Raw genomic sequence first — 13017 nt, forward strand, 5'->3', positions numbered from 1 at the left:
AAAAAAAAACAAAAAATACAGGAAATGAGTGTCAACAGCCTAAAGGGGGAAATTGTGAAATTACATGTAAGACATGTTCAAACTGAATCTTACTCTCAAGACGGCTTGTTTGTTTTCAGCTCGTGGCAAGAGAGGAGGCCGGTGTTTTCCGGTGGGACAATGAGTCCCAGAGTCATTTACATTTCTGCATGAATATGTCAGGGCAGAGGTAAAACATAAGCCCAGAGAAGAAGAAGAAGAAGAAGAGCGGTGGTGGGGGGGTAAAATTACCATTTTTCAGAGCAGTAGCTTAGCAACAGCAACTTTATTTAGAGCCTTTAATGTCCTTGCTTGGGTCAAGCTGTGCCAGCTCGCCTCAGGGAGAGCAGCGGATGTGATGTCTTTAATTGGTGCAACAGTTAGATTAAAGGGAAGGAGGTGAAAATGAATCAGAAGAATTTTCAATTCCCAAGTCTTTTCTTTTCTTAAAGAGCTAAAACAGCTGAGAGCATTTGCTCTGTCTGTCTGTTTTTTTTTGTTTTTTTCTGGACGAACAGCTCTGATTTTCACTTACATGCGATCGTGATGATGTAAGATGCAGATCCGAGAGCGAAAACAAATCTGCATCCAGGGACAGAGTTCAGGTCCAATCACCTCAGGTCCCATTAAATTGGTATGACATTTTTATTTGAATTGCTAAATTAACATTTTAGCAATATTGTGATTAATTGAGATGCACCTGTAGATAATATCTAATGACTGTTAAGGAGACTCCAACTTGATACACCTTTCTGCAGTTTGATTCTCTCTTCACATTCTAGATACCAACATTCTCATCCAGGCTAATAACCAGCGGCTGACAAAAACCCCCAAAACTTTTCAGAAATCATGGAGAACTGTTGCAACATTAAAAGAATACAAGAAAGTTTGCCTGCTCTAAAGGTAAATACAAAGACACAATGGTGGTTTAAAACCATCCATCCATCCATTTTCTTACACCCTTGTCCCTCAGTGGGGTCAGGATGGGTGCTGGTGCCTATCTTCAGCTAGCGTACCGGGTGAGAGGCGGGGTTCACCCTGGACAGGTCGCCAGTCTGTCACAGGGCAACACAGAGACACACAACCATGCACACACACACTCACACCTAGGGGCAATTTGGAGAGGCCAATTAACCTGACAGTCATGTTTTTGGACTGTGGGAGGAAACTGGAGTACCTGGAGAAAACCCACGCATGCACAGGGAGAACATGTAAACTCCATGCAGAAAGACCGGGGCCGGCAATCAAACCCAGAACCTTCTTGCTGCAAGGCAACAGCTCTACCAATTACGCCACTGTGCAGCCCCTGGTTTAAAACCATTCCACTGTCTTGTAAATTTTCCATAAAATGTCAAATTGGAATGATTCACTCCTGAGATGTCTCTGATCGTTCCGAAAATATACGCTTATTTGTATTCCTGTGGCAACGATCGACTTGTAATTGTATGCTTACTAGTCAAGAACATCACTGAGGTCATCGCCAGCTTTTCCTCTCAGAAATGATGAATTAGGGCTTGGGATTTGAAAAAAATAAAAAAAGCTGGATCGGTAGCCTGTATACACGGCTCGTTAGGTTTGATACAAATAAAATAAAAAAAAACTCATGCTACAGCAGTAAGTATCTGGTTACTCTTAAAGGTCATTATACAGAGGACAGTAGGATCTGATGATAAAAGACTGTTGCTCCTCCAGCTATCACACAGCCATCTGTCATCAAGCTTTGGGGCATTCAAGCATGTGCATAAGGAACACCTTCAAATCTTAGATAAAAAAATCATTCCATGTGATGCACCTCACAACATTCATCTTTCTTTTAACTTTTCGTAAAGTTACAACATGGAATTTATTGATTACATTTTATTGGGATGTGACAGACGAAGTTATATAAAAGAAAATGTGTCTACAGATGTGTAAAGGTCATATGAATTCCACTGAAAGGCTGCTGCTTCAGATTACTTGTAAAAAAAAATAAAAATTAAAAACCATGTATCCTTAGCCTTCCAATTTATAATTGTGGACCACTTTTGTATTGGTCTATTACATAAAATTCACATCAAACACATTGAATTTTTTTAGTATAATGTGACAAAATACATAAAGGCTATAAAAAATATGCCTTTGTGTTTGTGTTCACAAAGCTATTAAGCCCCGAGATCAACCAGAAGTTCAAGAATTGTGTTCTGTTCAGCTCATTTTGAGAAGCTGCTGCTCAGTCCATGAAATATGAAATAGCTCTAGATAATTTATTTTAACTTTTTTTTATTTTAATACAATGCATCATATACATATAAAAAACACAAAAAACGATCGACATTAAACGTGCTAGCTTCAAATGTATCTGAAGACATAATAACAGCACACTTGTCAGAAGTGGGTTTTCTCTGTAGGAACCTCAGGATATGACCTGAAGACGAGCCTCATTAGTTTCTGGAAACTGTCCCAACAATAACCACTAGGAAGTCTTTATTCTACACGTTGGTTCTGTGGTCTGATGAGGCCGACAGATGGGGGGCGGTGCGTGAAAGGGTGCCACTGGCCCTGGATGCTGGGACTGTCGGTGTGATACGGCTTGCGGATGCGGATGATGTCCTGGCCAGATTGGTCGGTCAGCTTGGTGAGAACCTCTAAGACCTGCTGCGATGTTTTGTTGGTCAGCAGCTCCTCCTTCGTGTTACCATTTACTGCAGGGTGGGAGAATAAATGCGTCATGTGGTGAGAGACTGAATGGGAACAAGACAAACATGTAACTCTGACAGAAACAAGACATAGATAACGATCTATGTCTTGTTCCTGAGAAGGAATCTTAGAAAAGGGGCAACATACTGCCCCCTGCAGTACATTAAGAGTGTTACATCACAGTTCACACTTTCTCATAATTAGCCAATTTTTTACACAGTGATATGGCATTTGCATTTTGCTTCATGAATGTTTTTTTTTTTTCATTTAGTTTGTTCTGGTTCCTGTTATATTATTAGATATCTTAATGTGCAAAATTTACATAGAATTTACTCTTAGTTGCATATCTATGAAGGAACGGAAAAAGTCTGAATTTGTCATGGGAATGCAACGTCGCAGTCACAAATTGATCAATTTTGTAATGAAACCCAGATCTTATTTAAAATAAAAACATTGAACAAACTTCTTTAAGTGGCTTAAAATCTAGTCAAATCATTTTAAACGCTTCCGAATTACATGGCAATCAAGCAATTTTATGAGCGCATGTAAACTTTTGAAGAGACCTGCATGATAAGAGACAGCCTGAGTCCGAGTTTGAAATGTGACTTTTTTCAAATATTTTATCTAAACATTAATAACCGGAGCCCCATGCGTAAGGATTTCAAAATGCTTTCAAGAGAACACAATGCTTTGCCCTTATTCTTTTTTGTGATGATCTTTGGAACAATAGGGACATTTTTGCCAATTATTATACATATTATACATAAGTTATTATACATAACTACAGTACGAATAAAATAAAACCATCACGAGAAGACCAATTCGATATTTAGTCAATATTGTGGGTACTTACAGTACTCTGCAACTACTTTAGGGATATTACAGAGCTGAGGAGAAACATAAACAACAGTCCCAGGGTTCTTCTTGGCATAATCCACCACTCCCTCCTCAATGAAATCCCTACAGGAGGAGAAGATGAACTAGTTTGTAGGCAGTTCTACAAATAGGGCATGTTTTAAGAAATAAAGTAAAGCATGCAACATTTCAGTAGATATTTGACAACATTTCTTACAATGAAAATAGGTCACTAGCTTTGACAGTTCCAGCTGGAACTTTAAGTATATTGTCATGCAAACAAACTTCTGGATTTATAGTGAGATTAAATTACACACAGATGGAATCTACTTACTAAACAGTCTGTCTGAAGGACAGTGGCTTTATAAAATGACACTCTGTCAGTCTTTCACGTAAAATTCTAATAAATCGTTAAAGTCTGCGGTTGTACATAGACAATATGTAAATGTGCAAAGGAGTAAAATACCAATTTAGTATATATATATATATATATATATATATATATATATATATATATATATATTTTATTTTTTTTTTAATTACCTGACTCCCAGTGCGCTAGGAGACTTCTTGGAGAACATGATGGAGACCCGTTTCAGTTGACACACGTATCGGCCCACGCCGTTCTGAAGAACGCTCTTCAGGAAGCGGCTGGGCGTCCCTCTGGATGTCATCCTTTCACCTTCAACTTTATCTTCAACTCAGGAAAGACAAACCACTGCTAACATGTAGTAATTTGTAAAACTGCGATTCCTAATCTCGTAGAGGACAACCTCTCGGCTAGGCACACAAGGCAGCCCGTCGCTTGAAAGGTCCGATGTGAAACATACACGGAACTAAAGTTTCATAGCTTCCTCGCGAGGTTGCTACAACATGGAGCACCGTCTGCCATATTGTGTGTGGCAGACGGTTCTCGGGTTCTCCTTGGAAACCAACGCAAGATTGTTCGTGTTGGTAGTTAGACTCAGGGGTGAAAGTAAGGGGGTACGGCAGGTACTGCGTAACCCCAAAAGATTTAGCGGGGGTACGCAGTACCCTCAAGAGAGGAGCTGCTGTCTGCTGTAAAAAAAAAACAAAAAAAAAAAAACAATGGGTTCACTGTGCAGCCGTGAGTTCATCCACTAATCAGCCGTGACTGATTAGTTTTTCGAGAACAATCTAAAACACGACTTAATCAGTTAATAAATAGCTTTTTTCTCATTTCATATTGTTTCTGAACTGTTCGTGCTTTGCTAGAGCAGGGCTGCAACACGTCGATCACAGAAAGTTTTGAGTCGATCTCGGCATCAGGAGACAAACTGAACGTCGCCAGGACGCTGAGAGCAGCACGTTCTCCACTGACTCCTTATCAAAACGTTCGTAACTTTATTAAAGAACAACAACAAAAAATCAACATAACGTGTTAACATTAATGACACAATAACAATAATCTCAGTGATTATAGTGTCAGCAAGGTGTTGCGCAATTATGTGCGTTTCGGTTCAATTACCAAAATAACGAGCAGAACAGGAGTTTAAAATTAACCAATCAACCACCGCTGTGTTCGGGGGAGCGCTTATTAATAATAAATATCAAGCCTGCAAACCTAATATTGTAACGGACTGAATGTTATGTCTTTAACATAATCTCAGCCGTGAGGGTGAGAGGTGCGAGTGGTTTAGAGTTGATCACCTGTTCGGGTTGTTTTACCTTTTTTTACTTTTGCATTGGCTCATCACAGCCGCTGTAGTTTATGAACGTTCAATAAACGACAAACTTGGGCTAATTACCTCGTTCTTTGTGAGTATAAGTCATTTACAACAAACATCAAACACGGTAAATGTGTTTCATTAAGTATTTAACAAACAAATGGCTTCTACCGCGATAATTATGTGAAATTAAATTAATTGTTTGATATAAAAAATAATTTGGTGCTTTGAGCTTTGTTCTGCTCCAGGCTGGAAGTTGGAAATGTCTTAATTAGTTTTAGAAAGTTCTATAGTATTAATTTATCTAATTTATCTGTATTTTATTTTGAAAGAGAATTTTGAGATATTAGTGCATTGTGGGTAGCAGAGGCAGTTGCAGTTTGGAATGAATACCTGTTCACAGAGAGAAAGCCTGCCTGTTAATGTATGAACTTCACCTCCTGTGTTGTCAATCTTTTCTTACACCTCCGAAAACAATGGCTGTTCAATCTATGTTCTGTTTGGTGTTAGATGTTTTGTTAGTTTATTTTGAGATTGTTTTCCAAATGTGTTTATTCTAGAAAAGCTATATCCTGATAGTTTTTGTTTACATAGCAACAGTTGCTACGTGACTGTTTCTTAACTGCAGCTCAGGTTAATTCTATTCAGAGACTAGAAGTTTATTCTGTGTATTCAGAGCTGATGCATAGTTTATTTTTTCTGTTTCTTATAGTTTCACTCAACCTTTCATTGAGCTTTTCTACACCACTGCTCAAAGTTGTGTCAAGAAAACGTAATAAAGGAGCAAGACGCTCAGCTTCCTGACTCATAAAATTGAGTTTGGCTTGCTGTTGATCTACGTTAACATACACAGAGTATTTAACACGTAATGATAACAGTATAGTGAAAAGCCATTCTCAGCAATTGGTGGAAGATAAAACTCATGACACAGTGATGGACAACTCTCATGAGGAAAAGGCAGAAGAAATGGCTAACTCAGAAGCTAAAGCATCATCTAAAGCACATATGTCAAAGTCAAGGCCCGCGGGCCACATCCGGCCCGCAAATCAATTATCTATGGCCCCCTGAATGATATTTAATTACTATGAGAACCGGCCCGCAAGCCAGAGCCGCCCGCTCGTGTTTTGCCTGCAAACACTACATTTCCCATAATGCAACGGTAGCCCGCGAAGTGACTACAGCGCGCCCAAACGGCTTCATTATTCATCAGCTCATGAGCTGATTCAGAGCCTCACCCCGAACATTGATGAACTTGTACAAAAGATGAGACACCTCCAAGTATCAGGCTCAGCCTCAGACAAGTGAGCATCACAGAGCAGTAACGTATTTTCAGTTTATAAGTTTCAGGTAAATTTTTACATTTGTTTCTACAAAACGTGATTTTTCTTTGAATGAAGTATTGTTTTGTCTGTGTGCCATATATTTTTGTATTTTATTTTATTTTATTGTATTTATTTTTCAGTTGAATGGATTCAGGTAAAACTGCAGATAAGAGCCATGAGAAAGAATACAACTGATTTGACTTATTTTTTTACTTTACTATTTGAAAGCAGTGATCGGTAGGATCATAGAGCAGCACACTAATGCATTTTCAGTTTATAATGCATGCACTTTGATTTATGCATTTATCTTGATATTAAGAAACATATTTTGTTTTTAAAAACAATTAAATTTGTTGCTGTTTGCCTCTTGAAAAATGTTTTCCCTTGAAGTTACGGACAGAGCCATAACAAAATATTGCTTTATTCATTTAATCGTTAAATAATATACACTGTGTTAGGTCTTGGTTCAATAGGCTATGTGCAATCATTTCAATATGTTTTAATAAACATTAAACCAGTCCGGCCCTCGGCTTGTAGCAAATTTGTTTTTTTGGCCCTCTGTGTATTTGACTTTGACATCCCTGATCTAAAGCTAGCTTGAGATCCAAACACTCTAGCTCTAAGCATTCATCCTACAAGTCATCTTCTAAGTCCAGCGTATTTGAAGCAGCTGTCTTTGCACGAGCCTCTGCTGAAGCAACAAATGCTAAAGCTTCCTACAGTAGAAAACAATTGGAAATTAAAAAGCAACAAGCAAATCTAGAGCTGGATTTTAAGATGCTGGAGATAGAAAAGGAAGCTGCAGCTGCTACAGCGAGAGCAGAGGTTCTAGAAGCTGCCGCAGCTGCTGAACAATACAAAGAAGAGAGTGTAAAGAGTGCAGTCCCACCACAAGTCGACAGACAACAAAACGTGCAGTATTTGCAACACCAAGCCCAGCCCAAAGTCACATTCGTCTAAAGAAGAAATGCCTCAGGTCGAACCAGCATTGAAAGCATCATCATTCGACCCAAGGAGATCTGGTCAAACTCCCTCTTCATCGGTGCTCATGAAAATGTATGGAAAAGATGAACCTTTTGACACACCAAGAGACTATGTCAGGTCCAACAGTTACCATGATCCCCACCACAATTACCCACCTATGACTGACTTTGCTAAGTTCCTTGCACGTAGAGAGTTAATCACAACGGGGCTCTTTAAGTTCGATGACACCCCTGAAAATTTCAGGGCATGGAAGTCGTCATTTTCGAATGCAACTGAAGACATAGATCTCACATATAGTCAAGAGTTGGATCTCCTAGTGAAATGGCTCGGTAAAGAGTCCTCAGAGTATGTCAAGAGAATCAGAGCTGTTTATACCACTAATCAAAAGCTGCCCTTCATTTAGCATGGGACAGGTTAGAAGAATGTTACGCTACACCAGAAGTAGTAGAAAATGCTTTGTTTAAAAAACTAGACAGCTTCCCTCACCTTATAAATAGAGACAATGTAAAACTCAGGGAACTAGAAGATTTGCTCCTAGAGCTGGAGGTTGCAAAAAATGAATCTTATCTCCCAGGCCTCGCTTACCTCGACACACCACAAGGTGTTAAGTCCATAGCGGAAAGGCTACCTCCAAGTTTGCAAGATAAATGGCTTCACGCAGGTTCAAAATACAAGCAAAAATATCAAGTAACATTCCCTCCCTTCTCATATTTTGTGAAGTTTGTCCAAGAGGAGGCAAAAGCGAGAAACGATCCAAGTTTTGTGACATGCAACAACCAACCTTTCAACAGAGGTGAGAGACCATCATTTAAACAAACTGGCTACAAACCTCCTCTAACTGTAAACAGAACAGAAGTCAGTACAACCACTCTTCCTACTACGAAAGAGGAGGATCTAACGCATTACTGCCCAGTCCACAGGAAATCACATCCACTTGCAAAATGCAGAGCTTTCCAGATCAAACCAATTCAAGAAAGACGAAACATACTCAAAGAACACAGACGGTGTTTTCGTTGTTGTTCTCCTATGCACACAATAAAGGACTGTGATATGAATGTCAGTTGTGAGGAGTGCCAAAGTGAAAAACATTTCTCTGCCATGCACCCTGATGTGATTCAACAACCCCGGCCAGAAAGCACACCTGAACCAGAGCCTCAGCTCCAAAACAACACGCCACCTGAGGTAACGTCACGGTGCACTGAGATCTGCGGTAAAGGCTGTCCCCCACATTCTTGCTCTAAGGCAGGGGTGTCAAACTCCAGTCCTCGAGGGCCGCTGTCCTGCAACTTTTAGAAGCGCCTCTGCTGCACCACACCTGAATAGAATAATTAAGTAATTAACAAGGCTCTGGAGAACTGAGGAGGTAATTAAGCCATTTGATTCAGGTGTTTTGTACCTGTGGCACATCTAAAAACTGCAGGACAGCGGCCCTTCAGGACTGGAGTTTGACACCCCTGCTCTAAGGTATCCCTAGTTCGAGTGTTCCCTAAAGGTCAACCAGAACACTCTGTCAAGATGCATGTGATCCTTGACGATCAGAGCAATTGCTCACTGGCTCGTCCCGAATTCTTTGAGCTGTTTGGCATCCAGGGAAGTCATCTGACATACCATTTGAGAACATGTGCTGGTCCAACTGAAATGTGTGGCAGGAAAGCAGTCGGGTTCCAAATAGAGCCAGTAGGTGGAGGCCCATGTCTAGACCTCCCACCTCTCATTGAATGTGATGAAATAGTGTTTAATAGAGATGAAATACCTATACCTGAAGTTACTCTGGCCCATGCTCAATTGAAACACCTCGCTCCACTCATACCAATGTATGATCCAGATGCTGAGATAGCAATTTTACTCAGCAGAGACATCATACAAGTGCACAAAGCACGAAAACAAGTAAATGGACCCCCCTGCGCTCCCTTGGCCTAACACAACATGTCAAACAAGCAACACACACTCATGGACACACATTGGACCTGGTTATCAGTAAGGGTGTGAATATTTCCAATGTTTCTGTAACTGATGTCGCCCTGTCGGATCACTTTGCTGTTATCTTTGACAGTTCTTTATTCATTAACCCACTTGGACAAACAGCTACTATCGCAAAACGTACTTTAATAGAAAACACAGCAGAAACATTTAATCAAATCTACTCTTCTTCCTCGCCCTTAAGCTATAATGACGTAGATAAGATGTAGAGGATTTTCAGTGCAAACTTTCAGAGATCATTGATTACATTGCCCCCATTAAAGTGAAGGTTGTGACTGGTAGGAAGAAATATCCATGGAGAAATGCACAAGCAGTTCAATCTGCAAGACAACTCTGCCGCAGGGCCGAACGGAAAGGGCATAAAACTCAACTGCACGTTTATTGTGACATCTACAAGGGAAGACTACGTAACTATTATACAACACTAAAACATGCAAGAGAGGCTTTCTTTACAGATGTCATAAACAAAACCAGTAACAATGCTCGAGCATTATTTGCTACTGTTGACAGGCTCACAAACCCTCCTATGACATTTCTACCTGAACTTCAATCTAATGCCGCCTGCAACAAGTTCTCCAGTTTCTTTTCAGAAAAAAATTCAAAAGATCAGAGGATTAATCTGCACATCCACTCCAAAGACAGTACCAATGCTAATCCCAAACAAAACAAATGCAGGAACAATGACAAAATTTCAATTACTAAATTATAAAACCATAGAAGAAATTATAAGTCAATTAAGCTCCGGTTCCTGCTGTCTGGATGTCCTACCCACACATTTCTTTAAGAAAGTCCTGCCTGTTGTTGCTAATGATCTCATCCAAATAGTAAACTCATCACTGTCTTCAGGTGTTTTCCCCCATGCTATGAAAACAGCAGCTATCAAACCATTGATAAAAAAGAACAATCTGGACAAATCACAACTGCAGAATTACAGGCCGATCTCCAACCTCCCATTCATCAGCAAAATCGTTGAAAAAGCAGTTTTTAAACAATTAAATAACTTCCCAACAATAATGAATCGCTTTGACTCCTTCCAGTCTGGTTTTTGTGCTCACCACAGCACGGAGACGGCCCTTGTAAAAATGTTCAATGATATCCATATAAATACAGACTGTGGAGAACCACAGTGCTGGTTCTGTTGGACCTCAGTGCAGCTTTCGACACTGTTGACCATGACATTTTAATGAATCGAATGGAGACTTGGTGACAGGTGGACGGAACCTGGTCCTGTAAGGTTGGAGACCTTGTCCTGTTAGGCGACGGGGCCTGATAATACCCTTGTTAAACGGATTGCACAGTCCGGCAACGACAGGCGCTTAAATTCCGTAACAAAAGTATGTTTATATCTTTTTTTAATCTTTTTTTTCAAAATCTTTCTCTTTTTTAGTGTTAATTCAATGTCACATGTTTTTATTTTTTCTTTAATTAGATAAAGCACCTTGAAATACCTTGCTGCTGAAATGTGCTATACAAATAAAATTTGATTGATTGATTGATTGATTGATTGATTGATTGATTGATTGATTGATTGATTGATATCAGGAAAAGGAGTGTGAAAACAAAGAATCAAAAGAGCTCCGTGAAAAAGGGGAGTTTTAAAGTCAGCACTCAGCTTTCAGAGAAGCAATCAACTAACTGCAGTGCATTCTGGGTAAAAGTGGCAGACAAGTTTGTAGTTCCCATCTGATTGAACAATTCCAGCTCTTTCCAGGGCTCAGAAGTGAGCATAAAAGCTGAACCAAGCTTCATGTCAGAAAAACTGAGTTATGAAATAAAGAAATAAAAAGGAAAATAAAAGAATGTGATGAAAAAAGGGACTCCACAATCAAAATTCCAATTTTCACAATAAGATACAAGCAATAATCCTGCATCTAGTGAAAGTGAGCTGAAGAAATAAAATAAAACTTGACCATCCTTCTTATCCTTTTCAAAGAAAGTAAAGCAAGTAATTAAAATGTTCTGAAAATAAAATACTGACCTTTCATTTACTGGATGCCATTTTTATACTTTAGTTTATATAAACTTGCATTTTGGAACAATGTAAGAACATACATGAATCATATATTTGTATAAAACTGTATGTAAAGCTCAGTTTGATTAACCATCTGTAACAACAATAAAGAGATTTGGTAAAACACAATGGGCATCGAGGGAAGGTCAGTGTCTGGCATAAAACAAGTTCCTGCAAGGAGGAGCCATAATGTTAAATTCCCACCACACTTTCTCACAAACTAAAACAGGACAAAAACAATATAATAGCAGAACTAGCATGACCTAGATTAAACATATTTCAATAATATGCAAAAGAAAACCATATCAACATATTTTATAAAATGCATAAATATATGCAAATCCAAATGTATGTCAGTTATGACATCACACTCTCTGTGATGTAATAATATCATTCTCTTCTGTTATGACATCATAAAACTGTCTCTAAGTACTTGAACTTTTCCAAGATCTTTCATTCGAGCACTGGAGAAAGACTGGAAGAGACTTTCAACATGGACAACAACCTGAGAGATCAAATTGAGGATTTTTACATCAGGGTTCAAAGGAGGAGGGTAAGAAATTTGACCCCAGAGGAGTTGCTAGGAGAAATAGCGGAATTGATGAAGACTATTAAAAGGTCTTACAATTTAAATGAGTCTGATGAAGAGGAAATTGTGGAAGCGATTCTTCACAATTTGAATCAAGAAGTGCCACAGCAGCAGCGTGCAAGCTGGCGTATGTGGAACTTTTTGACAGATTGTGGAGAGTCCTTCATGAACGGGTTGGGTTTTGGCCTGGGTTTTGGGGCAGCTGCAGGCATAGTTTTTATTGTGTGTACAAAACTTCTGTCCTAAACTGTTCTGTCCTCTTCTGAATCTGGATGGTGCTTGAGGGAGGGGTCCCCGTCGACCCGATCTTTAGTTGCAGAACCTGGCTCTTGGGACGTGGAATGTCTGCTCTCTGGGAGAGATTCGGAGAGGGGTTCCTGCCTCAAGTGGAGGAGTTTAAGTATCTGGAGATCTTGTTCACAAATGAGGGAAAAAGGGAACAGGAGATCGACAGGCGGATTGGGGCAGTGTCTGCTGTGAAGCAGGCGCTGTACCGGTCTGTAGTGGTGAAGAGAGAGCAGAGTCAAACAGAGACAGCTCTCGATTTACCAGTCGATCTACTTTCCCACCTCATCTTTGGTCATGAGCTTTGGGTCATGACCAAACGAACAAGATCACGGATACAAGCGGCCAAAATGGGTTTCCTCTGCAGGGTGTCTGGACTCTCCCTTAGAAATAGGGTGAGAAGCTCCAACATCTGGGAGCGACTCAGAGTAGAGCCGCTGCTTCTCCAAGTTGAGAGGACCCAGTTGAGGTGACTCGGGCGTCTGGTAAGGATGCCTCCTGGGCGCCTCCCTGATGAGGTGTTGCGGGCACGTCCCACCGGGAGGAGGCCCCAAGGAAGACCCAGGACACACTGGAGGGACTATGTCTCTTGGCTGGCCTGGGAACGCC

The 13017-nt window shown here is 40.1% G+C and overlaps 2 protein-coding genes across 3 annotated transcripts in view; one reads left to right on the plus strand and one right to left on the minus strand.

Moving 5' to 3' along the window:
• Window positions 1-2257: 2257 nt before the first annotated feature.
• mrpl43 (mitochondrial ribosomal protein L43) lies at window positions 2258-4362 on the minus strand. The gene is made up of 3 exons (XM_008437311.3): window positions 4093-4362; window positions 3548-3654; window positions 2258-2699 (listed from the first exon to the last, which is right to left on the minus strand). The coding sequence occupies exons 1-3, from the start codon at window positions 4221-4223 to the stop codon at window positions 2482-2484; spliced, it is 456 nt and encodes a 151-aa protein (XP_008435533.1). The 5' UTR covers window positions 4224-4362; the 3' UTR covers window positions 2258-2481.
• A 7638-nt stretch (window positions 4363-12000) lies between these two features.
• twnk (twinkle mtDNA helicase) overlaps window positions 12001-13017 on the plus strand; it is an 11501-nt gene continuing 10484 nt past the window's right edge. Inside the window, exon 1 of one of the 2 annotated variants that reach the window (XM_081600242.1) lies at window positions 12001-12087. The gene's annotated coding sequence lies outside the window, so the exon portion shown is untranslated. The remainder of the gene's footprint in view (window positions 12088-13017) is intronic. The other variant, XM_081600243.1, reaches the window with a different exon arrangement.

Source organism: Poecilia reticulata, chromosome 19 (genome assembly GCF_904066995.2).
Source record: "Poecilia reticulata chromosome 19, P_reticulata-male-v2, whole genome shotgun sequence".
Classification (NCBI taxonomy): domain Eukaryota; kingdom Metazoa; phylum Chordata; class Actinopteri; order Cyprinodontiformes; family Poeciliidae; genus Poecilia; species Poecilia reticulata.

Coding starts and splice junctions, on each gene's coding strand:
- mrpl43 (XM_008437311.3), bottom strand. CDS start 4,223: ATGACATCCAGAGGGACGCCCAGCCGCTTCCTGAAGAGCGTTCTTCAG. Junction 3,655..4,092: donor CCTAGCGCACTGGGAGTCAG/GTAATTAAAAAA, acceptor CTCCTCCTGTAG/GGATTTCATTGAGGAGGGAG. Junction 2,700..3,547: donor TAAAGTAGTTGCAGAGTACT/GTAAGTACCCAC, acceptor CCCACCCTGCAG/TAAATGGTAACACGAAGGAG.